The 13,715-nt window shown below is 42.8% G+C and overlaps 2 protein-coding genes and 1 long non-coding RNA gene across 3 annotated transcripts in view; 2 read left to right on the top strand and 1 right to left on the bottom strand.

Moving 5' to 3' along the window:
* The window catches only part of LOC146968260 (beta-enolase), a 471,092-nt gene that overhangs the window by 350,492 nt on the left and 106,885 nt on the right, over positions 1 to 13,715 (top strand). The window lies entirely within an intron of this gene.
* Positions 2,148 to 13,415, bottom strand: LOC146968266 (rano class II histocompatibility antigen, A beta chain-like). Its single transcript, XM_085760189.1, has 6 exons — positions 13,329 to 13,415; positions 7,045 to 7,317; positions 5,956 to 6,169; positions 4,713 to 4,780; positions 3,007 to 3,120; positions 2,148 to 2,234 (listed from the first exon to the last, which is right to left on the bottom strand). Exons 1-6 carry the CDS (start codon positions 13,381 to 13,383, stop codon positions 2,209 to 2,211), a joined length of 750 nt encoding a protein of 249 aa, XP_085616315.1. The 5' UTR covers positions 13,384 to 13,415; the 3' UTR covers positions 2,148 to 2,208.
* On the top strand, positions 3,052 to 4,676 carry LOC146968267 (uncharacterized). The gene is made up of 3 exons (XR_015034318.1): positions 3,052 to 3,148; positions 3,333 to 3,388; positions 3,870 to 4,676. It is a non-coding gene; the product is annotated as an uncharacterized LOC146968267 (long non-coding RNA).

The following is a 13,715-nucleotide window of genomic DNA, read 5'->3' as shown; positions in this document are numbered from 1 at the left end:
TATCAAAAATCATTCTTGGGATGTTTTTAGAGAACCCTCCTCCAGAACATTCTGGGAACTTTAAGAAAACTTCCCGCTAAAAACATCATTAAAACATTAGGGTATAATGTTATAGCAAAATTTTTTATTCAACATTTTAAGAAGGTTATCAAAAATCATACTTGAGATGTTTTTAGAGAACATTCCTCCAGAACGTTCTGTGAACTTAAAGAAAACTTCCCACTAAGAACATCATTAAAACATTAGGGTATAATGTTATAGCAACATTTTTCATTCAACATTTTAAGAAGGTTATCACAAAACATTTTTAGGATGTTTTTAGAGAACGTTCCTCCAGAGCATTCTGGGAACTTAAAGAAAACTTCCCGCTAAAAACATAATTAAAACATTAGGGTATAATGTTATAGCAATGTTTTCTTTCAACATTTTAAGATGGTTATCACAAAATATTCTTAGGATGTTTTTAGAGAATGTTCCTCCAGAACGTTCTGGGAACTTAAAGAAAACTTCCCGCTAAAAACATTCTAACAACATTATAGGTAACATTGTCAGAATGTTTTTAGAACAAAAAATTTCTAGCTGGGTGTACGTGCAGAAGTGTTGTCGTTTTTTTTCTCTCTCTCTGCCGGATCGTCGTCGAGGTGGCTGCATGCTAAACTGAAGCTGCAGTATTTTCTGTTTTATGAAAGAGAGCCAGATATTCCACAAGTCTGAATAAACTTTTTGTCGTCGGCGCAGAGAGCGGAGCCTTTTTTTTTCTTTTTGCCGTGGGTTGATAGCGAACTGTGTGTTTGTGACGGAGACGAAGGAGAACGTGAGTGTTTACTAGTAGCATGGCGCTAGGCCGTTAGCATAGACCATTAGCCACTTGTACTTCGCTAAATTCAATTCATAGGGTACACATTACTGAACTCCCATGTCCCTGTCTCTTAAAAAGCGGAACCCGGACGGACGAGAGCCGCGTGTTCTTCATTGTGCCCGGAGTGTGTGTGTATATGTGAAGTTGAGCCTCTGGTGAGTAGCCTAACCTCTAATGAAAAAGCCTGATGAATGGAGTTGAATGTGCCTCTGCTAAGGTTAATATGGATAAATGAAGGATTAAAATATGTGTATAGTGTTTAAAAATATGTTTAATATTACTGTGTTTGCATACGTTACCCCCCGCTCGGTGTATTTTTTATGAGAGCGAGCGGTGTGGAGGAAAAAAAAGAGGAAAAAGAAAGGCGATGAATGCAAAGGAGTATTCCGCCATTTTGGCGCATGTTTATGTTTATATGGTGTTCTGTTCATCTAAAAAGCACATGACATGGTTAAAGCAATTATTGAGAAGAAATGTTATATATTACATGTATAAATATGTGTTTACATTGAATTATTTACATTTAAAGCTATATTTTATTTACATGAATGCTAATAGTAATAACCCTTTTTTGGCCTTTTCAGGCCGGGTCTTTTCTTTTCTCTATGTTTACTGTACGGATTCCTGGATTGAGATCTACAAAAGACTTCTCTTCTGCTGTGGATTCCTCCTGTTTGTAAAGGTAGACAGGAATCTCAGTGGTCGTGGCGAGCTATCCAAACCCAGAGACTGTAATTTTTCCAGAGACTGTTACTGGCATTGATATTGTTATTGAAACTGTGTTTTACATCTCATTGTGTGTTGAACCTTGAAAGAAAAGAAAAAACAATTTATTTTATTTTATTTTTTTATTTTATTTCTTCAAATCAAAATAATACAACGCACTTAAAACTTACCTGTTGGTTGTGTGAATTATTTACTCTGTCACTTAATGCGCATTGCTAATAACCCTTTCTCCAAGAGCGATCTAGACTTCTGAAATCTGGTCCACACAAGGTAATTAATGCTTGATAAACTATCTGTACTTCCCAGTCTTTAACATCAGCAGTTGGAGCTGAGGTAGGTTACACACTTGTTGTTTTTAAAAACTTAGACAGAAGACAGATTTAAGTTTTACATTCAATTAGTGTCTGTTGTACCGAACCCGTACCGAACCGTGACCCCCGAACCGAGGTACGTACCGTGACTTGTGCGTACCGTTACACCCCTACAACAACGACGCAAATGTTTGAAGTTCACAGCTGTTGTTCCAGATGTTATAACCTGTTGTTCCAGATAGATAGATAGACTGAGAAGCAGCAACAGGATCAGGATCAGGATCAAGACCTGGACCAGAACCAGGACCGGGATCAGTTAGTGGGAACCAGGATCCGTCCTGGTTTTAAAAGAGAGAAGGAGAGAGTCAGAAACAGAGACAGACACGTGAAGGGAACTGGTATAGACTGGTCTGAACTGGTCTGAACTGGTCTAGACTGGTCTGAACTGGTCTAGACTGGTGTAAACTTGTCTGAACTGGTGTAAACTGGTCTGAACTGGTCTGAACTGGTGTAAACTGGTCTGAACTGGTGTAGACTGGTCTGAACTGGTCTAGACTGGTGTAAACTGGTCTGAACTGGTGTAGACTGGTCTAGACTGGTGTAAACTGGTCTGAACTGGTGTAGACTGGTGTAAACTGGTCTGAACTGGTGTAAACTGGTCTGAACTGGTCTAGACTGGTGTAAACTGGTCTGAACTGGTGTAGACTGGTCTGAACTGGTGTAGACTGGTGTAAACTGGTCTGAACTGGTGTAGACTGGTCTGAACGGGTGTAAACTGGTCTGAACTGGTGTAAACTGGTGTAAACTGGTCTGAACTGGTGTAGACTGGTCTGAACTTGTGTGTGTGTGTGTGTGTGTGTGTGTGTGTGTGTGTGTGTGTGTGTGTGTGTGTGTGTGTGTGTGTGTGTGTGTGCGCGCGCGTGTGTGTAATGTATTTTAATGGTTGTGTATATGTATGTTAATGTATTAAGGAAAATATGTATTATAATTTCAGTGATCAAGACCCCAGGGAGAGTAGCTGCTGGAAAGTCCAGCAGGTAATGGGAGTCTTTAATAAACAAACAAACAAACTGGTGTAGTCTGGTCTGAACTGGTCTAAACTGGTCTGACCTCGGGCCTTCTTCCTGTAGTAGATGAATCCAGCCAGAGACAAGATCAGACCCAGGATCAGTCCTGAGGCTCCGATGGCGATTTTGTTCCTCTCTGACTCAGGCATGGACGGATCTGAGGACAGACAGGTAGAGACAGACAGGTAGATACAGGTAGGTGAGAGACAGACAGGTAGAGACAGACAGGTGTAGACAGACAGGTAGAGACAGACAGGTAGAGACAGACAGGTAGAGACAGACAGGTAGAGACAGACAGGTAGAGACAGACAGGTGAGAGACAGACAGGTAGAGACAGACAGGTAGAGACAGACAGGTATAAATAGACAGGTAGAGACAGACAGGTGGAGACAGACAGGTAGAGACAGACAGGTAGAGACAGACAGGTAAGGTAAAGGTAAAGGTAAAGGTAAAGGTATAGGTACTTTATTGGTCACATATACAGCTAGTACAGTGAAATTCTTTCTCTGCATTTAACCCATCCCTGAGGAGCAGTGGGCAGCCGCGGTGCAGCGCCCGGGGACCAACTCCAGGTTATGAGCCAGTGCCTTTGGTCAGGGGCGCTGACTGGAGGATTAACCTAGCCGACATGTTTTAGTGGTGGGGGAAACCGGAGCACCCGGAGGAAACCCACGCAGACACGGGGAGAACATGCAAACTCCACACAGAAAGGACCTGGGGCCGGGGATTCGAACCCAAGACCTTCTTGCTGTGAGGCAACAGTGCTAACCACTGTGCCGCAGACAGACAGGTAGAGACAGACAGGTAGAGAGACAGACAGGTAGAGACAGACAGGTAGAGAGACAGACAGGTAGAGACAGACAGGTAGAGACAGACAGGTGGAGACAGACAGGTAGAGACAGACAGGTAGAGACTAGGGATGGTGAGATTCACCGATTCATATCGCTGGTCCGATGCTGTAACTAGTAGGAGCCGTTGTGGTGAGCTGGGAAGAGGTGGTAGATGCGGACGCTAACCGCTACCGCTAGCCGAAGTTAGCAATAGCGGTTAGCATCCGGGACAGCTCTCCTACTCTCCTGCTCTTCCTGCTCTCAACGAAGGCAGACTCATCTCTCCCCCTCTCCCCTCTCCCTTATCTTCCCTGCTTTGCTTCTCACGTCTCGTTCTGTCTTGTCTTAAACTTTGGGAGCCTCTCTCCGCTTTTCTCTCCAAATTTAAATCATGGAATTGGTCAACTGGTCTCTCAACACCATTGACAGAATATCTCGACGAGAAGCTCGGGTTTGGGGGAACCCGTTTGCCCTGACGGTGCTGGTTACATGATGGACTCCTGGGAGAAGTGGAGGGTTGTGTGCCTGGCGAATCTTTCCGTTGAGGTCATCAAGGATCTCTGCATATTCTGAATCATGATAACAGGCTATCTGCTGATCGGATTAGGCATTGCCCTGGTGTATCGGAAATTCGGAAGACGGTGACAGCAGTTCAAAGCCCATGACTGATGGAGTGAGGAGAGCTGTTAGCACTCAGACTGTGGGAATAAACTTTATAAACCGCAACACTGAAAACATCTTGGAGAAGCTTTCGGCTTTGTAAAGGCGAATGGATCGATTTGTAGACCAGAATGGACAATCAAATCGGCCTCAGTGGTGGAGATATATATCCCTTATACAGACAGACAGGTGTAGAGACAGACAGGGAGAGACAGACAGGTAGAGACAGACAGACAGGTAGAGAGAGACAGGTATTTACCCCAGTCAGTGATCAGAGGTTCCTTCAGACTGGCGTGCTCCACCTTACAGGAGATCTTCTCTCCAGACCTGCAACACAAACCAGACCAGTTTTATTAGAATAGATGGTTTTTACACATCGTCATGACAACATCCTCCAGGTGGGAGTGGATCTGGTAGTACCTAGACCTAGACCTGGACCTGGACTCACCTGGGTGTGTACTCCAGGTGGGAGTGGATCTGGTAGTACCTAGACCTAGACCTGGACCTGGACTCACCTGGGTGTGTACTCCAGGTGGGAGTGGATCTGGTAGTACCTAGACCTAGACCTGGACCTGGACTCACCTGGGTGTGTACTCCAGGTGGGAGTGGATCTGGTAGTACCTAGACCTAGACCTGGACCTGGACTCACCTGGGTGTGTACTCCAGGTGGGAGTGGATCTGGTAGTGCCTAGACCTAGACCTGGACCTGGACTCACCTGGGTGTGTACTCCAGGTGGGAGTGGATCTGGTAGTACCTAGACCTGGACCTGGACTCACCTGGGTGTGTACTCCAGGTGGGAGTGGATCTGGTAGTACCTAGACCTAGACCTGGACCTGGACTCACCTGGGTGTGTACTCCAGGTGGGAGTGGATCTGGTAGTACCTAGACCTAGACCTGGACCTGGACTCACCTGGGTGTGTACTCCAGGTGGGAGTGGATCTGGTAGTACCTAGACCTAGACCTGGACCTGGACTCACCTGGGTGTGTACTCCAGGTGGGAGTGGATCTGGTAGTACCTAGACCTGGACCTGGACTCACCTGGGTGTGTACTCCAGGTGGGAGTGGATCTGGTAGTACCTAGACCTAGACCTGGACCTGGACTCACCTGGGTGTGTACTCCAGGTGGGAGTGGATCTGGTAGTACCTAGACCTAGACCTGGACCTGGACCTGGACTCACCTGGGTGTGTACTCCAGGTGGGAGTGGATCTGGTAGTACCTAGACCTAGACCTGGACCTGGACTCACCTGGGTGTGTACTCCAGGTGGGAGTGGATCTGGTAGTACCTAGACCTAGACCTGGACCTGGACTCACCTGGGTGTGTACTCCAGGTGGGAGTGGATCTGGTAGTACCTAGACCTGAACCTGGACTCACCTGGGTGTGTACTCCAGGTGGGAGTGGATCTGGTAGTACCTAGACCTGGACCTGGACTCACCTGGGTGTGTACTCCAGGTGGGAGTGGATCTGGTAGTACCTAGACCTAGACCTGGACCTGGACTCACCTGGGCGTGTACTCCAGGTGGGAGTGGATCTGGTAGTACCAGTCGGCGTCTGCCAGCTCCTCGGTGGAAGTGACATCAGAGTTCACTTCCTGTCCGTCTCTGATCCAGCTCACTCTGATCTGTTTGGGGTAGAAGTCGAAGACGCTGCAGACCAACATGGCAGGATGGTTCCCAGAGGGGGGGGTGGTGGAGTGGAGCCTCACATACGGCTTCACTGGAACAGATCAATAACATTATTGATTATCATTATTATTATTATTAGGGTGGCACAGTGGTGCAGTGGTTAGCACTGTTGCCTCACAGCAAGAGAGTTAAGAGAAAAAAAGAGAGAGAAAAAAAAGAGTTTGTCACGCCATTTTCTGAACCTATTCACTGCCCTATCAACGTATCATGTCAAATCGCTATATTTCCCTGTTTAAAATGCACTGCAAGAAGCAGTTCCCCTCCAAACCGCCAAAATGCCATATGTCTTCTCTCGACCAATCAGAATTCGGTGAGCGCTCTACGCCAGAGTCCTGCAGAGATCCAATTTTGGGAAGATTCGCGCCCACCCCACCCGTAGGTTTTTAAGCCTGGGAAAGTTGTGAGCGGTCACACGAGTGGCCGAAGATTGTTTATTTACATCAAGATGTCAATCAACGATCGATTTTTTTTTTTAGTAACGGTCGCCATGAGACTTCAATTGTGAAAATATCTCCATGTAAGTGAACGGGAGTCAAATTTTATTTCATGACCTGATTGCTGCGGAGCTGCGGTACCAAGACGGTGTTCTCGCACAGGAAAGTTACAGGTACATTTCTACCACTTCAATGAGTTTAGAAACATTATTTTAAGATCGAAAAACTACAAAATGGGGCTTTTAATCAGAAACCAGTTGGGCCATAACACCGGAAATACTGGTTGCAAGCGGTGGAGGATGATGGATTCTCCACCATTTAAATGTAAACCCATCCAGACAGTGTCGTCATCATTGATACTGATTAACAGAGGGTGGATCAATAACTGATTGTATTGACAGCTGAGCAGCAGCTGCAGTGACTGTGTTTCTCCAGCAGGTGGAGACAAAAGCTGTGTCCCAAACACACTCACCTGACTTAGTCAGAACAATCTGGTAGTCAAGGCCAACGGTGTACAGACAATAACTCTTCCTTGTAGTTTTCATCCGAGCCAGCAATCCGGTATCTTTGTTCCAGGCCTCAGCGTTCGTCACTCCGTACTCTGTCAATCCTATGAACTTCCCCACTCTGCTGTCAAACCTGGTGAATTCCAGTTTGTTGTAGAAGACCGACCTGATGTAGGTGATGCCGCTCAGTTCAGAGGAGTTAAAGTCACAACGATCCACTCTATAAAACCAAAATCCATCTGTGGAGCAGAGTCAGAGAATTATCACCGTGTTCATCAATGTATTGATCGATCAGCTGACAGGACTGACCAATGATCACTGATCTATACATTGACAAGCATATTGATCAGTATACTGGTAAGTGTACAGATTAGTGTTTAGATTAGCGTATTGATCAGTATATGAATGAATGAATGAATGAATGAATGAATGAATGAATGAATTTTTTATTTTCGTGTCATGCCACCACTGTGGCCCATCCCATATGAGATTACAAGACACATTTAATGACAAATACAAAACAAAGACTAGACAATCCTTCCTATTGGTGTTACCTGCCACACAGGTGTGACACAAATAAACTATTTAAGATTACTTTCAGTATTCAACTATATATCGCTCTTTGTCTCATTGCCCAAGCCTTTTCAAGAAATAAAGAAAATGCAAATATATTCAAATGAAAAAGATGTTTTAGCTTCTCAGCATCGTCTAACCACACAAATTCGTCATTTGAATCTACTTTACTAAACAATTTTTGTCTTATAGAGTCATAAAAAGGACAGTAGAACACAAAATGAATTCCATTTTCCACCTCTTGGATGTCACATAAATTACAAATTCTATCGTCTTCTGCTGTGCCAACATATCTGCCTGTCTCGATATGAAGACCAAGTATACCAGTTCTCATAGAGCACACAGGGATCTTTTTGGACAAATTAATCTCCCCTTTCTCTTTGTTATAATAATGGTCTTCATATCCTGCTCTCAGCAAGATGTCCCATGCCCCATTGGTCAGAGTGACCCAAAGATTTTTCTTGCAATCCTGTTACGATTTAATCCTAGTATCCTATTCCATAAACGCACCATATATACATTCCACCGTACCTCAGTGGGTTCCCAGCCCTTATCTCCCATCACAGCTAGTGTTGGTGTGGATTTATGTACGGCAACAAAATACCGAATGGCTCTACAGAGGGTATGCACGTGACGTCACGGTACTCGGAAGTCGCTGTGGAACGTCCACTGAGCGGCAAAAAGACGAGTGGCAGAGCCGCCAAAGTTTCAAAACAGCACAAGTAACGGAGCAATTTTCTCCGAGCCCACACAAGTCTGACATGTCTAGCTTTGCCAGCATGTACAGCAGCATGACCTAACAGAACTGCTAGAAATCTTGAGGATCAGTGTCCGTGGAGCAGATGCTTTTGAGGAACTGGTTGTCGATTCCACTTGACATCAATTTGTTTTGATATAAGATATTTTATCCAGTTTATGAGTCCACCGCTATCCGCCAGCACGTTGAGGGAGGTTTGTTTTGCCACTCAGTCCGAACGAATGCGGCGTTGCCGAGTGCAACGTGACATAAACGCATACCCTCTATTTTGCACAGCCTCACATTTAGGGTACTGTTTGAATCCCCATACTCCTACTACCTAATCTCGCACTGGACACACACAACTCTGATATAATTTGGAGTATGTGGAGTACCCAACATCCCTCAGAGTCTTTATTTTGGCTATAACACCCCCTAGTGCCCGACTTGCTGACTCAGGCCCCATCCACACGAAAACGCGGCTTCACTGAATCCGATCTTTTTCTTAATCGTTTTGAAAAAAATCTCCGTAAACACGGCATCGTTTTCAAAAATATCTGCGTCCACACTGATCCAGTGAAAACGACCCAAAACGCTGTAGTACCTACATACTGCAGGCGTGTGTGGAGCGTGTGTGGCACACATAAACACAGCTAAAAAACAGCTGAAGAAGACGGGAAGTCCCCGCTGTAATTCAATAGAAGAAGTTCCCCGCTGTATTCAAACTCAAACATGGGATTAAATGTTGACAGGGAGTCGTGTCAGAGTAAATATGATGATCAGTGATGATTAAACAGACGCGATTCAGCTGCAGCGTCTAGCGACGCGACGTTAGTCGGCCGTTGTTGTTGTTACGTTACGTGCACAGACTGTCAGTGTGCAGCAGCTGCTGCAGCGGTGTGTGTGTGTGTGTGTGTGTGTGTGTGTGTCTCAGGTTACAGGTAGAGCGGCGGGGGGCATGACATCATCGTTTTAGAAAAAGTCCGTATTGGCCGTCCAGACGGAAACGCTGGGGCGGCGTTTTCAAATTTTCCCACTCTGGGACCCGTTTTCAAAAAATACCGTTTTCACCCCCTGAAAACGCCGGATCCATGTGGACGCGAGGCCAATCCGATAAAGTATTTATCCGTATTCGAAAAAAACGAATTCGTCTGGACGGGGCCTCAGCCAGTAGTGATGATCCTTTCATGAAATTCATGTGTTCATCCAAATAGAGACCCAAGTATTTGTAGCCTCTTGAATAGTTCAACTTTGACTCTCCAAACTTAAATTAGAAATCACTTGTCTAGATGTGTTGATAGATCAGAGTATTGATCGGTATAGTGTCTAGATGTTGATAGATCAGAGTATTGATCAGTATAGTGTCTAGATGTGTTGATAGATCAGAGTATTGATCAGTATAGTGTCTAGATGTGTTGATAGATCAGAGTATTGATCGGTATAGTGTCTAGATGTGTTGATAGATCAGAGTATTGATCAGTATAGTGTCTAGATGTGTTGATAGATCAGAGTATTGATCGGTATAGTGTCTAGATGTGTCGATAGATCAGAGTATTGATCGGTATAGTGTCTAGATGTTGATAGATCAGAGTATTGATCAGTATAGCGTCTAGATGTGTTGATAGATCAGAGTATTGATCAGTATAGTGTCTAGATGTGTTGATAGATCAGAGTATTGATCGGTATAGTGTCTAGATGTGTCGATAGATCAGAGTATTGATCGGTATAGTGTCTAGATGTTGATAGATCAGAGTATTGATCGGTATAGTGTCTAGATGTGTTGATAGATCAGAGTATTGATCAGTATAGTGTCTAGATGTGTTGATAGATCAGAGTATTGATCAGTATAGTGTCTAGATGTTGATAGATCAGAGTATTGATCAGTATAGCGTCTAGATGTGTTGATAGATCAGAGTATTGATCAGTATAGTGTCTAGATGTGTTGATAGATCAGAGTATTGATCAGTATAGTGTCTAGATGTGTTGATAGATCAGAGTATTGATCAGTATAGTGTCTAGATGTGTTGATAGATCAGAGTATTGATCAGTATAGTGTCTAGATGTTGATAGATCAGAGTATTGATCATTATAGTGTCTAGATGTGTGTTAAGATCAGAGTATTGATCAGTATAGTGTCTAGATGTGTTGATAGATCAGAGTATTGATCAGTATAGCGTCTAGATGTTGATAGATCAGAGTATTGATCGGTATAGTGTCTAGATGTGTGTTAAGATCAGAGTATTGATCAGTATAGTGTCTAGATGTGTGTTAAGATCAGAGTATTGATCAGTATAGTGTCTAGATGTGTTGATAGATCAGAGTATTGATCAGTATAGCGTCTAGATGTTGATAGATCAGAGTATTGATCAGTATAGTGTCTAGATGTGTGTTAAGATCAGAGTATTGATCAGTATAGTGTCTAGATGTGTTGATAGATCAGAGTATTGATCAGTATAGTGTCTAGATGTGTTGATAGATCAGAGTATTGATCAGTATAGTGTCTAGATGTGTGTTAAGATCAGAGTATTGATCAGTATAGTGTATAGATGTGTTGATAGATCAGAGTATTGATCAGTATAGCGTCTAGATGTTGATAGATCAGAGTATTGATCAGTATAGTGTCTAGATGTGTGTTAAGATCAGAGTATTGATCAGTATAGTGTCTAGATGTGTTGATAGATCAGAGTATTGATCAGTATAGTGTCTAGATGTGTTGATAGATCAGAGTATTGATCGGTATAGTGTCTAGATGTGTTGATAGATCAGAGTATTGATCAGTATAGTGTCTAGATGTGTTGATAGATCAGAGTATTGATCGGTATAGTGTCTAGATGTGTTGATAGATCAGAGTATTGATCGGTATAGTGTCTAGATGTGTGTTAAGATCAGAGTATTGATCAGTATAGTGTATAGATGTGTTGATAGATCAGAGTATTGATCAGTATAGCGTCTAGATGTTGATAGATCAGAGTATTGATCAGTATAGTGTCTAGATGTGTGTTAAGATCAGAGTATTGATCAGTATAGTGTCTAGATGTGTTGATAGATCAGAGTATTGATCAGTATAGTGTCTAGATGTGTGTTAAGATCAGAGTATTGATCAGTATAGTGTCTAGATGTGTCGATAGATCAGAGTATTGATCAGTATAGTGTCTAGATGTGTTGATAGATCAGAGTATTGATCAGTATAGTGTCTAGATGTGTGTTAAGATCAGAGTATTGATCAGTATAGTGTCTAGATGTGTCGATAGATCAGAGTATTGATCAGTATAGTGTCTAGATGTGTCGATAGATCAGAGTATTGATCGGTATAGTGTCTAGATGTGTTGATAGATCAGAGTATTGATCGGTATAGCGTCTAGATGTGTTGATAGATCAGAGTATTGATCGGTATAGTGTCTAGATGTGTGTTAAGATCAGAGTATTGATCAGTATAGTGTCTAGATGTGTGTTAAGATCAGAGTATTGATCAGTATAGTGTCTAGATGTGTTGATAGATCAGAGTATTGATCAGTATAGTGTCTAGATGTGTTGATAGATCAGAGTATTGATCAGTATAGTGTCTAGATGTGTGTTAAGATCAGAGTATTGATCAGTATAGTGTCTAGATGTGTGTTAAGATCAGAGTATTGATCAGTATAGTGTCTAGATGTGTTGATAGATCAGAGTATTGATCAGTATAGTGTCTAGATGTGTCGATAGATCAGAGTATTGATCGGTATAGTGTCTAGATGTGTTTAGATCAGAGTATTGAGCAGTATAGTGTCTAGATGTGTTGATAGATCAGAGTATTGATCAGTATAGTGTCTAGATGTGTTGATAGATCAGAGTATTGATCGGTATAGTGTCTAGATGTGTGTTTAGATCAGAGTATTGATCGGTATAGCGTCTAGATGTTGATAGATCAGAGTATTGATCGGTATAGTGTCTAGATGTGTTTAGATCAATGTATTGATCAGTATAGTGTCTAGATGTGTTGATAGATCAGAGTATTGATCAGTATAGTGTCTAGATGTGTTGATAGATCAGAGTATTGATCGGTATAGTGTCTAGATGTGTGTTTAGATCAGAGTATTGATCGGTATAGTGTCTAGATGTGTTGATAGATCAGAGTATTGATCGGTATAGTGTCTAGATGTGTCGATAGATCAGAGTATTGATCAGCATAGTGTCTAGATGTGTGTTTAGATCAGAGTATTGATCAGTATTGTCTAGATGTGTTGATAGATCAGAGTATTGATCAGTAGTGTCTAGACGTGTTGATAGATCAGAGTATTGATCGGTATAGTGTCTAGATGTGTCGATAGATCAGAGTATTGATCAGTATAGTGTCTAGATGTGTTGATAGATCAGAGTATTGATCAGTATAATGTCTAGATGTGTTGATAGATCAGAGTATTGATCAGTATAGTGTCTAGATGTGTGTTAAGATCAGAGTATTGATCAGTATAGTGTCTAGATGTGTTGATAGATCAGAGTATTGATCAGTATAGTGTCTAGATGTGTTGATAGATCAGAGTATTGATCAGTATAGTGTCTAGATGTGTTGATAGATCAGAGTATTGATCAGTATAGTGTCTAGATGTGTTGATAGATCAGAGTATTGATCAGTATAGTGTCTAGATGTGTTGATAGATCAGAGTATTGATCAGTATAATGTCTAGATGTGTTGATAGATCAGAGTATTGATCAGTATAGTGTCTAGATGTGTTGATAGATCAGAGTATTGATCAGTATAGTGTCTAGATGTGTTGATAGATCAGAATATTGATCAGTATAGTGTCTAGATGTGTTGATAGATCAGAGTATTGATCAGTATAGTGTCTAGATGTGTTGATAGATCAGAGTATTGATCGGTATAGTGTCTAGATGTGTTGATAGATCAGAGTATTGATCAGTATAGTGTCTAGATGTGTTGATAGATCAGAGTATTGATCCTACCTGCTGTGGAGACGGTGCTGAGGAGCAGGACGAGGCTCAGACAGGTTGAATCCATGTTCGTGTGTTGACCAACACTGACTCTGTCTGACTGAGAGCTGCTGGAAAAAGACCAGGGCGGAGTCACATGACCTGAGAGTCACCTGTTACCAGGCAGACAACTGCTGCTGGGACACAGACACTCAGTTTGGTCTGTGACTCAACTACAGACCAGTGGTCTGCTGAGGTCAGTCTACCACCCCTGACTGTGACCCCTGACCCCTCCTCTCTCTCCCCTGTCAGCTGTTAGCGTAGCCTCTAGCTGCTCTCAGCCTCACTACCTTACCAAGTTGCCGTGGTAACCTCTGAGCCTCAGGCTCTGATTGGCTCTGAGCCCTGTCTACCAGACAT

This window comes from Trachurus japonicus, chromosome 18 (genome assembly GCF_045865225.1).
Source record: "Trachurus japonicus isolate A0001 chromosome 18, Traja_1.0".
NCBI classification, from domain to species: domain Eukaryota; kingdom Metazoa; phylum Chordata; class Actinopteri; order Carangiformes; family Carangidae; genus Trachurus; species Trachurus japonicus.
This window is presented reverse-complemented; position numbering and strand designations above follow the sequence as displayed.